The sequence below is a fragment of the Ostrea edulis genome, chromosome 10 (assembly GCF_947568905.1).
Source record: "Ostrea edulis chromosome 10, xbOstEdul1.1, whole genome shotgun sequence".
Lineage (NCBI taxonomy): Eukaryota > Metazoa > Mollusca > Bivalvia > Ostreida > Ostreidae > Ostrea > Ostrea edulis.
The window spans coordinates 17,016,842-17,039,658 of record NC_079173.1 but is presented as its reverse complement, the minus strand read 5'-3'; the positions used below and the strand labels follow the sequence as shown (position 1 = coordinate 17,039,658).

Sequence of the window (22,817 nt, the reverse complement as noted above, 5' to 3'; positions counted from 1 at the left end):
TCATAAATCAAAGCTTTACCTACACAAATCAACAAAGAGTTCAGCTGTGAGGTATCCCTCATAAATCAAAGCTTTACCTACACAAGTCATCAGAGTTCAGCTGTGAAGTATCCCTCATAAATCAAAGCTTTACCTACACAAATCAACCGAGTTCAGCTATGAGGTATCCCTCATAAATCAAAGCTTTACCTACTCAAGTCAACAAAGAGTTCAGCTGTGATTATGGTTTCATCAATTTCATCTCACAATGTCATCTTCAAAATACATTTACAATTCAGCAAAATTGATGAACATACCAAAGCTTTTCCACCAATTGGTTTTTCTGTACCTGATAAATGGGAAACAATTCAAAATGTCATTCACTGAATTAGCTGAATGATACAGACCATGGAAAAAAAAAGATAATTTCATGAACAGTAATTAATTAGGTAAATCTGTCACAGAGGCAACAAATGATTGCTTTGAAAATGCAGAAAAACCTTAAATGTACATGTATGCTGTCTATTATATGATTGTTTTGACAATGTCCCAAAATGTAGGTCACAAATGCAGCATCTGGACCATTAGCTGGAATAAGCTCCCCAAGATAAGTCCTACGAGTCATTTTTCTTTAAATTCCACTTGCTGTAGGTTGAGAAGTCCGTAACCTTTGTCTACAGATGAACATCGTAATTTCCATGAAGCCCCATATCCCCTCCCACCTAATTGCCTGTGTTTTATATTGAAAATGAGACTTGAGGATCTAATTATGAATTATGAAGTATATTATAGAAGATGAAATGTCTGCAAACATCAATTGCCACCAAGATTGTAAAGATGTTGACTAAAGAAACCTAATTTGTTACACTTGATTCACTTACTTTCCTTTGCCAAATCCTTGGAGATGAGAAAATTTGCTGCTTTTCTGTGAATGCGACCCGACCAAGAACATGACAACAGTGGCAATTCCAAACCTGCTGCCTAAAGTCTGAAACGGAAAGGATCAATTCAGGATAACAAAACGAAAAAAAACACTACTGGGCCGGATTTGGTTTTAGTCTTAACAGAAAGCTCATCCATAATCATTCTAGTTTATGACTTTAGGCCAAACAAATCCAATCCATTAAGTTGTTTTATACAAATTGCACTGCCCTTAGTGAGTGGATATTAGAGGAAAATTTTAATAGATCTCTTATTATGATGCAGCATGATACATGTTTAGTTTACACACTCTGAATCGTTATTTCTTTGTAATATTTCATGCTTTTGTAAAAGTACATGTAATATCCAGTCTTAATCACTTTGGGGCTAATTGCTCACTTGCTTATATTTTTTCTTGCAACAGTAAAACATGTCACTGATGCATTATGAAAATGGAAATAGGGCCAGAGTGTAGCTACTATTTTTAGAGAAGTTCTTGATTGGTAAACACAGTAATTTTTGCTTGGCATGTTTTCAAACATGGCACATGTACTTGAGTCAAGTAACAGAGAATGAATGATCATTGTACTCAGAACAAAGTCTCTACCTCGAGATATAGTTCCTTCTGATTTAGTTTGGGTACAGGAAATTTTTTGCTTTCACTTAATACCTTTTATATGAAGAATAAACATGCAGTTTAACTGGATTATTGAAGGAAAATATGCACATTTTTATACAAAATATAAAAATAAATGTAAAAGTGGGCATGAGGTGGATTCAAATCATGACAAAAAGAGAAGCTTTGCATACAGTGACAGCAGTGTAGCTTACTGTCAGCATACAGTGATAGCGGTGTAACTTACTGTCAGCATACAGTGACAGTGGTGTAACTTACTGTCAGCCTACAGTGACAGTGGTGTAGCTTACTGTCAGCATACAGTGACAGTGGTGTAGCTTACTGCCGGCAGTGATAGTGGTGTAGCTTACTGTCAGCATACAGTGACAGCAGTGTAGCTCACTGTCATCATACAGTGACAGCGGTGTAGCTTACTGTCAGTATACAGTGACCGCGGTGTAACTTACTGTCAGCAGTGATAGTGGTGTAGCTTACTGTCAACAAACAGTGACAGCGGTGTAGCTTACTGTCAGCATACAGTGACAGCGATGTAGCTTACTGTCAGCATACAGTGAAAGTGGTGTAGCTTACTGTCAGCATAGTGACAGCGGAGTAACTTACTGTCAGCATACAGTGACAGCGATGTAGCTTACTGTCAGCAAACAGTAACAGCGGTGTAGCTTACTGTCATCATACAGTGACAGCGGTGTAGCTTACTGCCAGCATACAGTGACAGTGGTGTAACTTACTGTCAGCATACAGTGACAGCAGTGTAACTTACTGTCAGCATATAGTGACAGTGGTGTAGCTTACTGTCAGCATACTGTCATATGACTGGTTCTGGCTCCGGGAATGTAAAACGAAGATGAGCTTACTTTTGATCTCAGTCTTAGATTTTCACTAATAGTATTTGTTTTGTTTTATAAAAGTAAGACTTGGTGCAAAAGTGAGCTGATCAAGGTTTTAAGACCCCAGAGCCTGTACTTTACAAAATCATATAAAGCAAGCAACTGACATCAAATGGAGGATAGTCATAGGACATACCAGCATGGCATTAAACAGTTCCTGTGCCTCTTTACTAAAATCTTGTTCTTTTGGAATTTCAGCAGGGGGAGGCAGCACAGAGGACCAGTTTTTGGCATCATAGTAACTTTGTTGTTGGCTTCTCTCTATGCTAAAATTAGATTTTTATCAATCAATATACAGAACAGTGTTCATATTTAACCAACATACTTTATTTTCAACACAATCTTAGGATGAATGAGCAGCTGGATTGATTTATTGATTGATTATTGTTTAACGTTCCTCTCGAGAATATTTCACTCATATGGAGATGTCACCATTGCTGGTGAAAGGCTGCAAAATTTAGGCCTATGCTCAGCGCTTATGGCCTTTGAGCAGGGAGGGATCTTTATTGTGCCACACCTGCTGTGACACGGGACCTCAGTTTTTGCGGTCTCCTCTGAAGGACCACCCCATTTAGTTGCCTCATACGACAAGCAAGGGGTACTGAGGACCTATTCTAACCCGGATCCCCACGGGACATGAGCGATTGGAAAAGAATTCTACATATTGGAATACTTACTTTCTGCAGCAATTATCACAACAATTTGTGGTCCCTCCAATGTCATCGAGCTTCCTGTTTTCAAAGTGAGACAAAAGCAACCTGTTAAAAGAGAAAAACAGGAATATCTGTAAAACTGATGGATGCTCACTGAACTGCATCTAACCAATGAACTACTTCATTTGACAAATGATACAATAATCAATAAATGTTGAAATATTGTTGAAATTAAGGTCTTTTTTCCATATCTATCTAAGGTATATGTTGAACGACTCTAACCTGTACAAAATGATCGTAAGTGACCTGAAAGTCATCTCCCTAGTACTTACTTGTGTGATATACATGTATGATCAATACCTGTTCAAAAACTGTTAAAATAAGGAACTTTTTCCTCATATAAGGTATATGTTCTGAATGACCTTGACCTTTCTAAACCTTGGTCCAAAAGATCAATAACTGTTGAAATATGGTAGTCAATACACACTTCTACAGGTAGTCAATACAGACTTCTACAGGTAGTCAATACGGACTTCTACAGGTAGTCAATACAGACTTCTACAGGTAGTCAATATACACTTCTACAGGTAGTCAATACACACTTCTACAGGTAGTCAATACACACTTCTACAGGTAGTCAATACAGACTTCTACAGGTAGTCAATATACACTTCTACAGGTAGTCAATACAGACTTCTACAGGTAGTCAATATACACTTCTACAGGTAGTCAATACGGACTTCTACAGGTAGTCAATACGGACTTCTACAGGTAGTCAATACACACTTCTACAGGTAGTTGATACACACTTCTACAGGTAGTCAATACACATTTCTACAGGTAGTCAATACGAACTTCTACAGGTAGTCAATACACACTTCTACAAGTAGTCAATACAGACTTCTACACATAGTCAATACAGACTTTTTTACAGGTAGTCAAAACAGACTTCTACAGGTAGTCAATACAGACTTCTACAGGTAGTTAATACAGACTTCCACAGGTAGTCAGTACAGACTTCTACAGGTAGTCAATATAGACTTCCACAGGTAGTCAATACAGAATTCTACAGGTAGTCAATACACACTTTTACAGGTAGTCAATACAGACTTCTACAGGTAGTCAATACAGACTTCTACAGGTAGTCAATACAGACTTCTACACATAGTCAATACACACTTCTACAGGTAGTCAATATAGACTTCCACAGGTAGTCAATACACACTTCTACAGGTAGTCAATACACACTTCTACAGGTAGTCAATACAGACTTCTACAGGTAGAATATACAGACCGCCTTCTACAAGTAGATGCCTTCAGATACTGCTGCATTTTCCCCAGCATTTTCATCTTGTGTTCTCGGAATGCCTCACTCTGTAGTTCCTTAATGAAGTGTCTGATTTAAAAATAATCATCAGAAATCATAAATAACTAATTTTGAAAACATGCATGTCACCTTGTGTAATTAAAATATCATAAGCCATACAAATGATTGCTAGTACTAAACTTCAGCAATATAGACTTTTTACAAGTATCCTATGAATTAACAGCCCTATGTTGAATAGTATCCTATGAATTAACAGTCCTATGTTGAATAGTATCCTATGAAATGAACAGTCCTATGTTGAGTAGAATCCAATGAATTAACAGCCCTATGTTGAATAGTATCCTATGAATTAACAGTCCTATGTTGAATAGTATCCTATGAATTAACAGCCCTATGTTAAGTAGTATCTTATGAATTAACAGTCCTATGTTGAACAGTGTCCTATGAAATGAAGTCCTATGTTGGTAATGTTCTATGAATTAACAGTCCTATGTTGAGTTGTATCCTATGAATTAACAGTCCTATGTTGAGTAGTAACCTATGAATGCACAGCCCTATGTTAAGAAGTATCCTATGAAATGAACAGCCCTATATTGAGTAGAATCCTATGAAATGAACAGTCCTATGTTGAGTAGTATCCTATAAATTAACAGTCCCATGTTGATTAGTATCTTATGAAATGAACAGTCCTATGTTAAGTAGCATCCTATGAAATGAAGTCCTATGTTGAGTAGTAACCTATGAATGAACAGCCCTATGTTAAGAAGTATCCTATGAAATGAACAGCCCTATGTTGAGTAGAATCCTATGAAATGAACAGTCCTATATTGAGTAGTATCCTATGAATTGAACAGCCCTATGTTGAGTAGAATCCTATGAAATGAACAGTCCTATATTGAGTAGAATCCTATGAAATGAACAGTCCTATATTGAGTAGAATCCTATGAAATGAACAGTCCTATGTTGAGTAGTATCCTATAAATTAACAGTCCCATGTTGATTAGTATCTTATGAAATGAACAGTCCTATGTTAAGTAGCATCCTATGAAATGAAGTCCTATGTTGAGTAGTAACCTATGAATGAACAGCCCTATGTTAAGAAGTATCCTATGAAATGAACAGCCCTATGTTGAGTAGAATCCTATGAAATGAACAGTCCTATATTGAGTAGTATCCTATGAAATGAACAGTCCTATATTAAGTAGTATCCTATGAAATGAACAGTCCTATGTTGAGTAGTATCCTATGAAATGAACAGCCCTATATTAAGTAGTATCCTATGAAATGAAGTCCTATGTTGAGTAGTATCTTATGAAATGAACAGCCCTATATTAAGTAGAATCCTATGAAATGAAGTCCTATGTTGAGTTGTATCCTATGAAATGAACAGCCCTATATTAAGTAGAATCCTATGAAATGAAGTCCTATGTTGAGTTGTATCCTATGAAATGAACAGCCCTATATTAAGTAGAATCCTATGAAATGAAGTCCTATGTTGAGTTGTATCCTATGAAATGAACAGCCCTATGTTGCGTAGAATCCTATGAAATGAACAGCCCTATATTAAGTAGTATCCTATGAAATGAAGTCCTATGTTGAGTAGTATCTTATGAAATGAACAGCCCTATATTAAGTAGAATCCTATGAAATGAAGTCCTATGTTGAGTTGTATCCTATGAAATGAACAGCCCTATGTTGCGTAGAATCCTATGAAATGAAGTCCTATATTAAGTAGTATCCTATGAAATGAAGTCCTATGTTGAGTAGTATCTTATGAAATGAACAGTCCTATATTAAGTAGAATCCTATGAAATGAACAGTCCTATATTGAGTAGAATCCTATGAAATGAAGTCCTATGTTGAGTTGTATCCTATGAATTAACAGTCCTATGTTGAGTAATATCCTATGAAATGAACAGTCCTATATTGAGTAGTATTCTATGAAATGAACAGTCCTATATTGAGTAGTATTCTATGAAATGAAGTCCTATGTTGAGTAGTATCTTATGAAATGAACAGTCCTATATTGAGTAGAATCCTATGAAATGAACAGCCCTATGTTGAGTAGAATCCTATGAAATGAACAGCCCTATGTTGAGTAGTATCTTATGAAATGAAGTCCTATGTTGAGTAGTAACCTATGAATGAACAGCCCTATGTTAAGAAGTATCCTATGAAATGAACAGCCCTATGTTGAGTAGAATCCTATGAAATGAACAGCCCTATGTTGAGTAGAATCCTATGAAATGAACAGCCCTATGTTGAGTAGTATCCTATAAATTAACAGTCCTATGTTGAGTAGTATCCTATGAATTAACAGCCTTATGTTAATTAGTATCTTATGAAGCAACAGTCCTATGTTGAGTAGAATCCTATGAAATGAACAGCCCTATGTTGAGTAGTATCCTATAAATTAACAGCCCTATGTTGAGTAGTATCCTATAAATTAACAGCCCTATGTTGAGTAGTATCCTATGAATTAACAGCCCTATGTTGAGCAGTATCCTATGAAATGTTGGTAATACATGTACAAACCTGGATGTTAGGAAGTCCTTCTCTGTATAGAAGACGTGACACTGGCTGGGGAGTCCATCCCTGCCCCCACGCCCCACCTCCTGGTAGTACGATTCAATGTCCTTAGGGGCTATGGAAGAAAGAAGATAACATCTTAATACCCTAATTCTAAAAAAAAATTTGTGATAATGCTAAATATTTTTCTGTCTATGATATTTATTTCTTACAAGTTCTAACAATGAACAAGATGACTACAGCCCACAATGCTCACCTGAGTCACCTTTCTGATACAGAGAATAGGCTAAAGTTATCAACACTGGGTCGGTATTTGTCATTAGACAACTCAGGATGCTGTATATTGATTTCACAAACTGTAATGATTACTTTGTTGCCATTGTAAAGATTCTAGTAGAAATCTATGGATCTCTCTTAAGCCACTCTGACCACATTGGTCAGCTTTCAAACAGATTTGAGTCTATACAATCTCTTAATGATAAGATATACTTATATCATTTTTTGAAAAAATGTACAGCCTTATTCATGATAGGATTATAAGAACAAGATGTACTGTGAGCAATGCTCACTAAGAATACCCCCCGCTTACCCCAATCTCCCAAAGGGTGTTGTTAATAGGTATAAATTACCTCTTTCCTGAGTGTAAAAATATGGTATGCATTTGTAGAAGAAAATGGAAGATATAGTCCGAACACAAATCCATGGCATAAACCTATAATTTTGACCTTGAGATCAAAGGTCAAGGTCATAAAGAGGTCATGAATGTACATGACACATCGTCTCATGGTGATACACTCATGTGTCAAATATGGTATGCCTATGTCAAAGAACAAAGAAGTTATGGCCTGGACACGAATCCATTGTAAAAAAAAACCTTTAATTTTGACCTTGAGGTCAAGGATCAAGGTCATATAGAGGTCATGAAGGTACTTGACACATCGTCTCATGGTGATACACTCATGTGTCAAATATGGTATGCCTATGTCAAAGAACAAAGAAGTTATGGCCCGGACACGAATCCATTGTAAAAAAACCTTTAATTTTGACCTTGAGGTCAAGGTCATATAGAGGTCATGAAGGTACTTGACACATTGTCTCATGGTGATCTACCTGTGTGCCAAATATGGTATGCATAAGTCAAAGAACAAAGAAGTTATGGCCCGGACACGAATCTGCACAGACAGACAGACGGACGGATGGACAGACGGACAGACAGACAGACAGACAGAGTGATTCCTATATACCCCCCAGAACTTCGTTCGGGGGGTATAATTACTTCTGTATTGTAATCATATGATGGTCACCTCATCCTTTTTCCTGAGCAGAAAGGGGGGGGGGGGGGGGGGGGGGGGGGGGGGGGGGAGGGGCATGCATTTGACAAATTACCCCATCCTTCTTCTGGGGAGGGAGGCATACATTTGAACAATTTTAAATCTGCACTACATGTGGATGTAAATGCATAACGTATACAAATCATCGAGCCAATTCATAGCCTTACTTTTCTTCTTCATAATTACTTCAAACAAGATTTCTTATTATATACTTTCAACCTTAACACCCCCTACATTCTATGATTATACCTGTGACTATGATTAAACATTATCTCTTGTCTCAGTGAAATTCTAATGGCAGTCAGATCCACCCACTGTTACAACTGGAACACTCCACAAAGGGAAGTCACTCTAATCAATTAGATTCCAACATACTACACATTGGAAAGTTTGAATGGCCTGCCCCTAATTCACGGTTTACTGTGTTTGTTTTTTTAAATTCTTCGTAGATATAGTGTCACTAAGTTAGTATTGTAATGACAAAGAATCTTAGCTTGTTAGAGTGGGTTCAAATCCTGCGATTAGTAATGACAGAGAATCTTAGCTTGTTAGAGTGGGTTCAAATCCAGCAATTAGTAATGACAGAGAATCTTAGCTTGTTAGAGTGGGTTCAAATCCAGAGATTAGTAATGATCGAGAATCTTAGCTTGTTAGAGTGGGTTCAAATCCAGAGATTGGTAATGACAGAGAATCTTAGCTTGTTAGAGTGGGTTCAAATCCAGAGATTAGTAATGATCGAGAATCTTAGCTTGTTAGAGTGGGTTCATATCCAGAGATTAGTAATGACAGAGAATCTTAGCTTGTTAGAGTGGGTTTAAATCCAGAGATTAGTAATGACAGAGAATCTTAGCTTGTTAGAGTGGGTTCAAATCCTATTAAAGACTTTTACACCACTTTATCCTCTACTTTGATCCCCTGTTGTGGTCCCACCCTGCCCACGGGGACCATGATTTTAAGAAACTTGAATATGTCAAGTGGCTTTCAGATAGATTTCCACTTTGACGGTCCAGTGGTTTTTGATAAGAAATTTGTTAAAGAGTTGACTTTCCCTACGTATTCACATGTAAAACTTTGATCCAGTATTGTGGCTCCAAACTAATCCATGGGGACCATAATTTGCACAAATTTGGATCAACTTTATAACAGTAAGCTTTCAAGTAAATTTCAAATTTTTTGGCTGAATGGTTTTTGCGAAGATTTTAAAATATTTTCCCCCTCCTATTCTGCCCCCTCCCCCATCCCCCGAAGAAGATTTTCCCTACATATTCACATGTAAAACTTTGATCCCCTATTGTGGCTCCATCCTACCCCCAGGGGTCAGCAATATTTGTCTATTTTGTTTAGATTTAATTGCCTAGCTGAGTTGGTTAGCATGTCAACTACTGAGCTGTAGTCCAGCAAGGGTTTTAATTTTTTTTTTCAAAATACTTTCTACTTAAACTGCATTTTTTGACTAAATAAAGTAAATTTGAAAGTTTTCAATTTCAAAATATTATTGTACGTATCCTCCACTTTTCATCTACATCAAATTTCTATGGTGTAGTATTCCTCCTTAATTGTTTTGATGAGTTTTAATCAATTAAGGACTTAATTCTGTTTTTACTATACCCATTTCATTTCCCAAGTCTACTTGGCAGTGTGCCGTTCATTTGAACATGAATTCCAAAAGTTTGATTTCTAACATCTAGAAATCCTTTACCTCCATAGTGCAAGACCTTTCTAACATCAGGTTTGTCAATTCCCATCCCAAAAGCCACTGTTGCTATAACAACCTGCAAAAAAATAATAGGGAATTTGTATAGCCTTTTCACATTCTGTTAATAGTATGAGGTAAGGAGAGTTTGTATAGCGGTTGGTATTGATAGTGTTTTGATGTTTTAAACATGACTTTCAGTTTAACCATCATGACTTTCCGTTTCAGCCATTTTCAATTTCAAGTATATATACTATCAAAAAAGAAACACAAAATAGTAACTTTTCGCTGAAACTTTTCAAATACTTTTTACATGCTTTTTTGGGGGGGTGGGGGTGTACTTAAAATGAATCACCTGATTACTCCTTTTCACACCTAACACTATTGTTTACTGGATATATATTCTATAGAAATGGAGGACAATTAAACATGATTCCAGCACTGGTAGTCCATTATACAGTATGTGAGGTTTCTTAATACTTGATTGGGATGTCTGTCATGTAACTGCTACTTGAGAAATGCCGCATCTGAATGATGCTCAACGCAGCAATACAATTGAATATGTCACAATTTGCAGTTGCAAGAGATTTCAATGTTGCACAAAGCACTGTACCTCGCCTTCTGAGTTGATATCAACCGCATGATTCAACAAATGCAGGTATGTTAAAATGGCTGATGACAAAACCTGAAAGGTTATGTAATGCTAACAACAGCTCTAATTTTTGGAGAAAAATGAAGAAAGATAATTGCAGTATTAAAATTTAGCTGTCAGATTACATTCAATTATCAAATTGATTGTAGGAAATCGGAGACCTTTTTCAGCAGATGATCAACTATAAATCGATCATTCTGACAAAACTAATAAAAATTGTACTAGTGGCATGTTTAAAACACTAATAAGGGTTGTACCCGCGACCTGTTTAAAACACTAATAAGGGTTGTACCAGCGACCTGTTTAAAACACTAATAAGGGTTGTACCCGCGACCGGTTTAAAACACTAATAAGGGTTGTACCCGCGACCGGTTTAAAACACTAATAAGGGTTGTAGCCGCGACCGGTTTAAAACACTAATAAGGGTTGTACCCGCGACCTGTTTAAAACACTAATAAGGGTTGTTCCCGCGACCTCTTTAAAACACTAATAAGGGTTGTACCCGCGACCTCTTTAAAACACTAATAAGGGTTGTACCCGCGACCTGTTTAAAACACTAATAAGGGTTGTACCAGCGACATGTTTAAAACACTAATAAGGGCTGTACCAGTGACATGTTTAAAACACTAGCTAGTATAGTGGGATTGTCTCAGTAAAATGACTTTTTATTTCAATTTTCAGTGTGAAATTTATCCAGTGGATATATAACAATATCTCATGGCTGAATATGCAATTAACATATCTTAAGCACTCAAACTATCATTACCATGGTACAATATTTCACTGATGAAAATGATTTAAATGTCTTTCAAACACTTTTGAAAATTATCTTTACCATTATACAATATTATCTTAGGGCTATTCCAGAAATAAATACATGGGGGGGTCGGGAGGCACCTTTTGTATATACCAAGCACCCATAAAAAAAAAATAAAAAATTACCCCATGACCCATCAAATTAATAAACTCATTTTACAATGACCCATCTAAAAAAAAAAAAAAAACTAACCAGACCCACCACAAAAATATTTTTAAAAATGAAAACGGTACAAATCTCGCGAGGTTTTCGGGACAAACATTCTAGTCAATGACGCGGTAATGCCTGTGCGACATTGTATCACAGTAGTTCTGAAGAAACGATGTCACATCAACAATGAAAGGCATCTATGGCGGGAATGTTGGAAAGATTGGGAGTTCAAACGATGCTATTATCATGAAATGGGTATGGATATGTTTTTCTACGAATCGTTCGTCTTCTAATGGAGCCCGCGCCCGGAGGCCTCTATATCACCATCACACCGACTGATAAATATAACGCATCGGTACCCTCGTATAAATCAACTAAGGTTTGCCTATTTTTATTAGAAAACGGAATACCTATTGGTTTCAAAATATTCCCAAAATAGATGCACTGTAAACTGTAATAATCTACAGAACAGAGTTCGCCGCCATCACGTCCAAAGGGACCCTACTAAACGCGCCTCTAATTTGAAGAGTGCCGTTATGGAAAGTTATGCGCTGCAAAGAGCGACAACTCGAATAGTTCTATGTTACTTCCGATTTCCGATTTCGAAAGCAGCATTTCGAAAGCTCGTTTTCAATTTTCCCTCCGACGTTTTGTAACCAACACGACAAGAGCGACAATAAAAATATTCTGAAAACTCAACACCCACATGGCACAAATTAAAACAATAGAAACTACCCACCACCCATAATAAATATTTTTTTAACAGTCCAACCACGGACCAATTAAAATATGAAAAAATACGACCACCCATACAAAAAAATATCGTTTGCTGCCCGACCCCCCCATTTGATCATTTCTGGAACAGCCCTTAGTGTTTCTGACCTGGATCTGATCATTAATGAACTGCCTATGAGCTTTATTTCTCTCAGCTTGCGACAGTCCTGCATGGTAAGGTGCACTTGGTATATTCATACCTATAAAATACAATGTTTTATTTAATGTTCATGTCACCATCTTTACCTAGTTCATTAGTCATCTTTCATAAATTAACTAGTTCAATGGTCATCTTCTTTACCAAGTTCAATGGTCATCTTCTTTACCTAGTTCAATGGTCACTATCTTTACCAATTTCAGTGGTCACTATCTTTACCTATTTCAATGGTTACCTTTAACGACTGCTGCCACCTCATTAGTGGACTTTTTTGTGGGACAGTAGATAATGGTTGGGCCATCAAAGTGGTAGCGGTAACCCTGTTTTGTCATCTGAGAGCGCAGATCAAAGGCAATGTCAGTCTTCAATCCCACAGAGAGAAACAGGTTAGGTCTGAAATGAAAATAAACCTTACAAGAAATTCTTCTCATAAAGCAACACACAATGAGAGATGACGACCAGAATGTTCACTTGGAGTGACTAGACCTACGCTCTGGGACTTGTCAATTATTTCTCGAATTGTTTAAATATCTACAGATACATTCCTAAACACATTTCATTTTTAATTGTTACATACATGTATATTTAGAACATTCATTTAACATGGTATGAATCACTTACATGTATTTTTGGTTGTATAAAGATTATACTCATAAATTAATCTTTAACTGGACAACAATCTGATTAAAATCAAACCTCTCACTTCACTCGATATACGGCAGCGATTTTCCGTATATCGTGCAAAGTGAGAGGTTTCATTTTAATCAGTCTGACTGGACAAATTTAATTTAGCTCTTATCAAACTAATCTTTCAATCTCCAACTGAACTCTGAAACACCATGGCTTACTCCCAAGAGGTAAACGGAATCTCAATTGGACAGACATGAAACACCATCAGCTAAGATATCACTCCCATGAGACAATGGGATCCTCTCTCTGTTCTGTGATGTGCTTGTTAAATCTTTGCAAATTTTGTAGTACAATACTGCATATGTTTATATCATTAATGTTAGAAAATAAATATTCATATCAATTGTTATGTAGCTACAATTTATGAAGAATATGTGTATTTTTTGATGCAATGATTATTGAACAATGTTAAGTACTGCATTTCTCTCCAACATATGTATGGATTACCTCCCTTAAAACATTGGTGTTGTTTTAAAAATACTACCCATTCTAAGAGTTTTAATGACCTGATTTTCAGTGTCACAGTGTTATAAAAAAAAAAAAAACCTCAGTTGTTATTTGAACTGTAGTTTGTTATTATACTTATGTCCTTTCTATGTATTTAATTATCCCTAAGGGTTGTTTTAAATGTTATTAGGGTATTTAAATTATATCATTACATTAGACGCTATATATACAGTAAAACTCTGATATAGCGAATTTCTGGGGACCCTCTATAAAATTTCGCTATAAGCATAATTCGCTATACGTTTATAGCGAATTCATAATTCAAATACAACGAATTCGTTATAAAACTGATTTGTTCTGCATGTATACCAGTTATATAAGAAAGCAGCAATCGATATACTTGCGTTTGTATCGTCTTTAAGAGAAATGAAGCCTATACATTTTCAAGACGAAATATTTTTATACAAGAAATATACACATTGATTTATATATGATAACTTATCTTGATGGATTATTAAGTCATGCAAGAACATGTCGAGAGAGAAATGTCAACAAAATTTTGCGCAATACATACAAGTACAGTCTATTGCAATTGTCATTTACTTGCTGCTTTACACAAATAAAGGGGTGTACGATAAAATAAATGCAATCAAACTTCAAATTTAATTAACGAGAATAGTAAATAATACCGACAATATATTTCCTAAATGTATGTGTGAGTATTGTTTTGCGTTAACAACCTTTTTTGAAAATATACAAACAGAAATTTTGTAATAAGTGTGGATCCTTTCTGTCAATGGAAAACGATTGTTAAAAATCACACAGAGTTTAAAATGAAAAAAATAAATTCGTTATAAAAGGTGATTTTTACTTTCATTTTTAATTCAAGGGGAATATGAATTTACTTCGTTATATCAGTAAATTCGCTATATCCGTGTTCGTTATAGACGCGAATTTTTATATAGAATAGATAAAGAATTTGCCGGGGAAATCGTTTTCACTTCGCTATAGCCGTAATTTCGCTATATCCGTGTTCGCTATATTCGAGTTTTACTGTATTAATAATAATAATTATGCATTTTAATTCTGACACTATGAATATTCTATTCACATGTATGTGCACATCGATTTTATATTTTCTTTTCTCTCACATTTGTAGAGCGCTTTAGAGAACTAATGTTGATAGGGCACTATATACATCTTTTAATTACAATTACAATAGTTCTGCAAACATGAAAAATCCACATGCCTGAAATATTAAGGCCGTTTCATATATATCTACCTGGAATTATGGGGAGCAGTACTGTTTACCTGTCAAACCCTGTACAGATTATACTGGCGTTCTTCAGTTTCAGACTCTTGCAGATGTCCAGTCGAACTTCCTGTGTTGCTGTGGCAGTCAGTGCCATGACAGGAACCTAAAATCATGATTATGATCAGATTACAAACCTAAAATCATGATTATAATCACAGATTACAAACCTAAAATCATGATTATAACCACAGATTACAAACCTAAAATCATGATTATAACCAGATTACAAACCTAAAATCAGGATTATAACCACAGATTACAAACCTAAAATCATAGATTACAAACCTAAAATCATGATTATGGTCAGATTACAAACCTAAAATCATGATTATAATCACAGATTACAAACCTAAAATCATGATTATAATCACAGATATTACAAACCCTAAAATCATGATTATGATCAGATTACAAACCTAAAATCATGATTATAACCACAGATTACAAACCTAAAATCATGATTATAATCAGATTACAAACCTAAAATCATGATTATAACCAGATTACAAACCTAAAATCATGATTATAATCAGATTACAAATGTAAAATCATGATTATAACCACATATATTACAAACCTAAAAAGGGGGGGGGGGGGGGGGGGGGGGGGGGGGGGGGAGGGGACATTATACCAAGGCATGACTGAACATGCATCAGGAATCAATAGCCACTAGTTTCTATGTTGTGACAAAAGCTGCTCTGAAGATTCAAAATAGTATTAGAAATACTATATTCAAATGTCAAAATATTTATTCCAAAGACTAAATCCTCTCATTGCATTCAAGATTAACAAAAATTTGTGACCATGCATGCCCTATACAAGAGTTCTTTCATTCTGTTTCAAAGCTTTCAAAGTGACAGACAGACATACAGACAGAAACAGATCATAATGGGTCACCTGAGTGATTCCATTGACCTAGAAATTACCTTTGGAAATTTTTGTTTGAGTTGACCTAGTGACCTGTAGGCTGACCTGAAGTCATGACCCCACTGTGACACACAATGGGCTTCGTCTATAGCGATCAGGTCAATGCCCACCTTCCTGTCTAGATCGGTCAGGCAACTTTCTCCGGTGCCAGACGCGTATTCCGGGGTGATGTATACTATCCTGTATTTACCCCTATAAATGTAAAAATAACACAGAATTAGCACACAGCACACAGTAAAATCCTAGTTTATATCTTGTATTTACCCCTATAACACAGATTTACAACATAGAACAAAGTAAACTCCTAGCCTATCTGCATGTATGTAAACTTTTCTTAAAATCTTAAAATAAAGAAGAAAAATATATTAGATGGAATATGTTCCAATTGAACTTTATTGAAATTCCCAAACTGTGAGGCTGTCCACCTGTTCATGTCTTGGAGAACTTGTCCAGACTTCTCTTGAGCTGATCCTAAGAAGCAGGCATCAATATTGGCAGCCCTAAAACATAAAATCACCAACACACATCAATAGAGTTCGATTCTGTTTACACATGCAGTCATTCATCAGCTGTTTCCCTTCAGAGTATCAGGAAAACAACAGGGCCCGGTTTTTCGAAAGCTGGTTAACTTTAACACAGTGTTAACTCAGTGTTAACTACTGTGTTAAAGTTAACCATGTGATTAACTGTTTTTCAAAAGCGAGTTTGCGTTAACACTGCGTTAACACTGCGTTAACTCTGTGTTAACTCTGTGTTAACTTTAATCCACCTTCAGTACCTGTGTTAAAAGTTAACGCTGTGGTTAACACACGGATTAAATATGGCCACTCGGTTATCTCTGCGTCCACCTCAGACAAAAAGAAGACGATATAGAGCATTAGATGATCCACTACAGGGTTGGTCAGACGAAGAATTGAGAAAACGCTACCGTTTTGGTCGAGGAGGGGTCGATTTTTTAGCAAATCTGTTGACATTCGACTTGGAGAGGTCAACCAAAAGAAGCCATGCCCTGAGTGTAGTACAACAAATCCTGATTGCGCTGAGATTCTACGCCAGCGGTAGTTTCTTGCAAGTAATTGGGGACACATTAGGTACATTATATTATTTTACAAAACTTTAGAAATATACATTGTAATCAAACCATTTTTCGTGGTTTTCGTTACGTGGGAATCGGAAACTTGTGTCGTGATAAATAAGTATGATTAAATGATTTCACAGAAGCTTTAATATTCGTACCTTTGATACACTCTGTAGGATTTGAGAAGAGCACAGTCTCTAAGGCTGTGAAAGATGTCACCGATGCCCTTGTCAATCGTGCAGGACAATTTATAGCATGGCCAACAACAAACATTGGTAGGGCATCAATAAAGACCGGATTTTACCAGCAGACCGGCTTTCCAAATTTTATCGGATGCATAGATGGGACCCATGTCAGAATCATTGCACCTAACACAGACGAAAATGCCTATGTAAATAGAAAAGGGTTCCACAGCATAAACGTCCAAGCAGTCTGCGATTATGATGGTAAATGTTTAGCCTTGACCTTAGGAACCCCTGTATCATTAAAAAAGTTACGGTTTTTATTTTTTGTGTGTTAGCACATACATTTTATTCTCCATCGTACCGCAATGAGATGTGCTTTTGAATATAAACCTATATATATACTCTAAATGAACAGACTGAAGATCTGAAAAGTTTACTCTCTGCAATATTCCACAGTCAAAGGAAATCACAGAACATCCTAGATCAACAACACAATACTGGAGATTCAAATTACAAAAAAATAACTTCTGAATAATGTACAAGTCAGTTACTGACGTCTGAAGCCTTCACTATGCCACCTACATGTACGTGTCTTGCTATTTTTAACGGAATATGAAATCTCTTATTATAAAAAAAATCAAGTGAAGAAAGTTCTTACTTTAGTCCCATCACTTGGTCCTGCATCAGGGAAATAAGAGGTGATATTACCACAGTAGACCTCTGGGTAAACACAGAGGGGTACTGATAGCACAAGCTTTTTCCATAGCCTGAAATAAAATGATACAGATGGGTAAACATAGAGGGGTACTGATGGCAGACTTTTACCATAGCCTGAAATAAAATGATATAGATGTGTAAACACAGAAGGGTACTGATGGCAGACTTTTACCATAGCCTGAAATAAATGATACGGGCCTTGATCAGTTCTTTCTCTCACAAAATGGACAGTTTTTTGGCCAATATCCTTTACTGAGCTAATAAAAACCAGATTTACTGAACAGTACAACAGTTTGCACCCCGTCACCATTACTCATCACCCAATCCCCCAATGTTGCACTTCCTGAAAAAAAAATCTGCTTCCAAGATTTCAAGAATTTTCAGTGCATAATCCGCAAGTCCCAGGGTCTGAATCTCAACAGGGGCAAATAAATTTCACAATTTTTTCAACAGGCTTTGATGTTCAGTATGCTCACCTTTTGTTTACTACTAACATATTTTGGAACAGACAATGTTATGAACAATATAACCCCGTTTTTGGTACTTTGTTTTTAAATATGAAATTTGTTTCATATACCTACATTCTATTTTCATTTCTGTCGGAATTCCCCAGCTGTTAAAAATATACGTACTATATTTATCCCTTACTTCTGTATTCATACACACAATGTTTACAACTGCTGCACATTCACGAGGAAATGCCTGTCATTACAATTAGTAAAACCCTCATATATTTGTAACAACATTGAAGACCAGAACATTGCAAATGTTTATATATACACTAATGATGAAACGATTGTCATGGGCAATCGATTGTCGATCATTTTTGTCTCTTTGATTCCGATTATCGATTCTATTTTACATCATCGACTGTCGCCTATACACTAATTAATATCTAATCTATCTGACTTTTAATCCCGAATTTATATCGAGACATGTGCAGGGGAAAGTCAGAGTGGACTCCACATTGAAAAGTGGGAATTCAGTGACACTAGCTAGTGTGTATGCTCCACATATCCATAAAACTAAATAAAAATAACCCGAAAAATAATAAACATTTATTAACTACATGTAAATACCGATTATATCGATCATTGATTGATACAGTTCTTCCGATTATGACCGATTATCGATTATGAGATTTTTCAACACTAATATACACAGAAAGATTCACCAAGCTTTAATACCCACTTTGGTCCTAACCAGAGTACTCACGACCCGGGAAACCGAATCTCCTAGCAGCATCTGACCAGCACGCTAGACCGCTGGACCATCTAGGCACGTCTATAAAACTTGCTTCATATGATCCTCTTAAATCTACGTCCAATATCCATTCTCCTCAATGACCATGTAGTGTGTGACAGCGTGGCGAGAATTCCATTGTCATTGAAAGCAAGTTTTATAGACCAGGCGTGATGGTCGAGCAATCTATCGCTGGTCACATGTTGCTAGGAGATTTGGTTCCGCAGGTCGCGAGTTCAACCCCGGGTACGGGCACAAGTGGGTATCCATATCTATCGTGAATTTCTCTGTGCTGTACGTGATCTGTTTTCTAGCCTTGCTTGTACAAACCTGTTGCCATCACAACACAGGTGTCTCTTTGCTCATTCAACACTGAGTTAATAATCTTCCACTGCATCCTGTGTACAAAACAGTAAAACAGATATGACACCAAGGCTTACTGGCAATAGACATATAATTCAAAATGAGTTATTTACAATCAGTTATTTACAATCAGTAATTCACAATCAGTAATAAATAAAGTGGTTTGGCTAGGTGATTATCTTGGTGAGTTATTTTAATCCTCCGATTCTTATCATCTGCTTTTTGAATCAGATCATGATCTTCAATTCCCAAAGATAAAATTATTCGATACTCGGGTGTGAACCTGTAGAACAAACTAACACAACATACATGTATATTAAGGCTTTCTCAGGCTCAACGTATTTTTTTTTATATAATTAAGAAATACATCATAAGCTGCTGTACCACTATTAATTCTTTCTTTTCCTTTAAGACATAGTATATAATTTCCATATCTTTTGATCACAATCCGGAATATTTGATTTTGAAATTGTTTCATCGATATATCGTTATACTATAAGACAGAGTTTTGTTATATGCTCTGGTGTTCATGCTTTTGAGACTCTGGATTAGATAATTATTTGTGTGTATAATTGTATGTATCAACTGGAAGGTCCTAGGGGAAAATGTGTGTGCACAAATCAGGTCACCTTCATAAGGTAAAGATATAGAGTTGCGGCCTTGGATGGGGGTAATTATTGATCGACAGCCCACAGGCCCTATCAGTCACCTGAGTATTAGTTAAAAGTATCACTAGTCCACAGTCCTTATCTGTCACCGGAGTATTAGTTAAAAGTATCACTAGTCCACAGCCCTTATCAGTCACCTGAGTATTAGTTAAAAGTATCACTAGTCCCACAGGCCTTATCGGTCACCTGAATAGTAGTTAAAAGTATCACTAGTCCCACAGGCCTTATCAGTCACCCGAGTATTAGTTAAAAGTATCACTAGTCCACAGACCTTATCAGTCACCTGAGTATTAGATAAAAGTATCACTAGCCCTAAGGGCTACTAAAAATACAGAATTGATGGGATTGATTGAATGGAGACAAATCCCTTTATTCCATCTGAAAAACATTAAAAGCATAATAGAAGTCATACGGCCTGAATTTTGAATATCCAAAATACTGCTTTAGAGCTTGTAGGTATTTCTGGTCCATAGGTTGATTCTGAGGATCTGTAAAAATAAGATGTTCAGATGCAAAGAGTGAAATCTTAAAAGATTTTCAGTATTCATTTCATAAAAGTACATGAATTTCATACAATTCCAATATGGGCCCTAAACTGCTGCCCCTAGGACCATGAATTTTGCAATATATAGCCATGCCTCCATTCTCTCTGTCTGATATTATCAAATGAACAAAAATTATTTTGCAATGGTCTTAAAATGTATTTTCAATATATAATGACTTTAGCCTTGCCCTGGGGTCTTAAAATGTTGATTCTGGGACCAAACATTTACAATTCTTGGTAGAAGCCTCTAGATTTCAGTCGTCACTAAAAACTAAAATTATTTTAAGTTTACATAATTCATTTGAGTTTTACCCAAAATTCTTTCACCGATGATGATGATATTCATAACTTTTCTCTCTAAACCCACTAAGATAACAATGTAGTTTATGAGAAGTTAACATATCTAACAGACTGTCCATTGGGATTTTTATCATTTGGATATGGAATTCATGATAGTTAACACATGATGCGTGACAGAGCAAAAACTGATAGCAATACAAGACATCTGACAGACACCAACCACCATCTCCATCATCCTGTTCAACAACCTTGTTGTTGTTGAAACTTCGCTCTGCTTCATCAATCTCCTGAAAATATTCAAAACTCAGTGACAGTCTCATATATAAATATTTCTAAGATTATAAATCTTAGGTGGCCAAAGAACCAAACTCAATTTGCTTATAGTCTTTTTTTTTTTATACAAATAATCACTGAAAAAAATCTATCAGATAAGCCATATAGGTGTGTTCACAAACTACTTTACATCCTCCATCCCTCTTAGATCCACTATAACTTTTAGGAGAATAATTGGATCCTCCTGTCCCTACAATATGCACATCTACTAATGGCAATGAAGCATTGTACAAAGTTTCAAGTCTGTATGATAACCCATATAGGAGGAGAAGCGTTCACAAGATTTTGTGACAGACGAACGGAAAGTACAAAAACAATATGTCTCCCCCTGAAAGAGGGGAGACATAATTTCCCCCTGAAAGAGGGGAGACATAATTTTCCCCTGAAAGAGGGGAGACAATTTTATAACATTCTGCTGCTTCCTGATCAGACATTGAAAAGCTTAAATCAGTACGAAATAATCAACCAATAAAATGCTTTCTTTGTTGTTTTATCGGGTGATGAAGGTAACAATCATTGCAGAAAAAATTTACATAACCCGCATAAGTGGGTTATGAATTTTTTCTGCAATGCTAGCTACCTTCATCACTCGATGAAACAACAAAAAGACAACGCTCCATATTTGGTAATGATTACACAGACAGGTGGTACTAAAAAACTGGATTGATCTAGTTTGCAACAAACATGCATTCATTGTCCCAGATTTTTTGAGTTGTGCTGCATGTGTGTCGCCCTGTAAAGTTTTTTTTTCTTCGAGATATAAACAACCATTACAATTCAGATCAATGTTGTGGAAATTTTTTTAGCAATTAAACTTTTAAAGTTTCATTGTGCAAAAACCCTTTATTCCTTAATCACTATGAATATGGTAAACATATCTCACATATCTACTCACATTTTTTTTTTCTGTACTCTTGAATTTACCATACCTGTAACATGCAGTCATTAAAATCATCATCAGATCCAAAACCATCATCTAGTTCCCCTTCCCTTGGTTCCTCCTGCAAGTCCGAGCCAAGAGAATGATGGGATTGCTTGGAATTGTGGGAAGATTGCATCTCTGGTGTTGATTCCTCCTGTGTGTCATCTGTTGCATCTGAATCACAATCTGCATGAACAACGATTGACAGTGTAAAGAACAGAACAAGACACATGCACACTAAAGTAAATAATCAAAGCCACGATAAAAGAATACCGTAAAACAATGTGGCACATCATTCTCCTGAACTAAATCCCAATTATGGCCCCATTATTGCCTTAGGGTCAAAGTGTCAACTTGTATCTACACTTCATGTGCATACTTGCAAGCATACTAATGTGTAAAATTATACCTTAGTATTACCGAAAAAGATTTTTATTTTATCAGACCCTATGTAATAAAGTGCACCACCACGGCACATGATACGCCCGTCACATATTGTTAACAGTATAGATTGTACCCATTAAAACATTTTTTTTTTTATATCAACTTAATTAAATGTCACAGTGACCTTAAAGTAGG

The 22,817-nt window shown here is 36.1% G+C and overlaps 1 protein-coding gene across 3 annotated transcripts in view; it reads right to left on the bottom strand.

Moving 5' to 3' along the window:
- LOC125665171 (bifunctional 3'-5' exonuclease/ATP-dependent helicase WRN-like) overlaps positions 1 to 22,817 on the bottom strand; it is a 48,517-nt gene that overhangs the window by 16,965 nt on the left and 8,735 nt on the right. For all 3 annotated transcript variants that reach the window (XM_056152107.1, XM_056152105.1, XM_056152106.1), the window contains exons 3-19: positions 22,246 to 22,424; positions 21,204 to 21,270; positions 20,552 to 20,627; positions 19,439 to 19,506; positions 17,808 to 17,916; positions 16,312 to 16,386; positions 15,886 to 16,078; positions 14,956 to 15,062; positions 12,743 to 12,900; positions 12,459 to 12,550; positions 9,964 to 10,036; positions 6,940 to 7,048; positions 4,372 to 4,473; positions 3,102 to 3,182; positions 2,561 to 2,690; positions 861 to 967; positions 297 to 328 (exon numbers count right to left, since the gene is read on the bottom strand). In XM_056152107.1, coding sequence (XP_056008082.1) covers positions 297 to 328; positions 861 to 967; positions 2,561 to 2,690; positions 3,102 to 3,182; positions 4,372 to 4,473; positions 6,940 to 7,048; positions 9,964 to 10,036; positions 12,459 to 12,550; positions 12,743 to 12,900; positions 14,956 to 15,062; positions 15,886 to 16,078; positions 16,312 to 16,386; positions 17,808 to 17,916; positions 19,439 to 19,506; positions 20,552 to 20,627; positions 21,204 to 21,270; positions 22,246 to 22,424 — 1,758 coding nt within the window. The remainder of the gene's footprint in view (positions 1 to 296; positions 329 to 860; positions 968 to 2,560; positions 2,691 to 3,101; positions 3,183 to 4,371; positions 4,474 to 6,939; positions 7,049 to 9,963; positions 10,037 to 12,458; positions 12,551 to 12,742; positions 12,901 to 14,955; positions 15,063 to 15,885; positions 16,079 to 16,311; positions 16,387 to 17,807; positions 17,917 to 19,438; positions 19,507 to 20,551; positions 20,628 to 21,203; positions 21,271 to 22,245; positions 22,425 to 22,817) is intronic.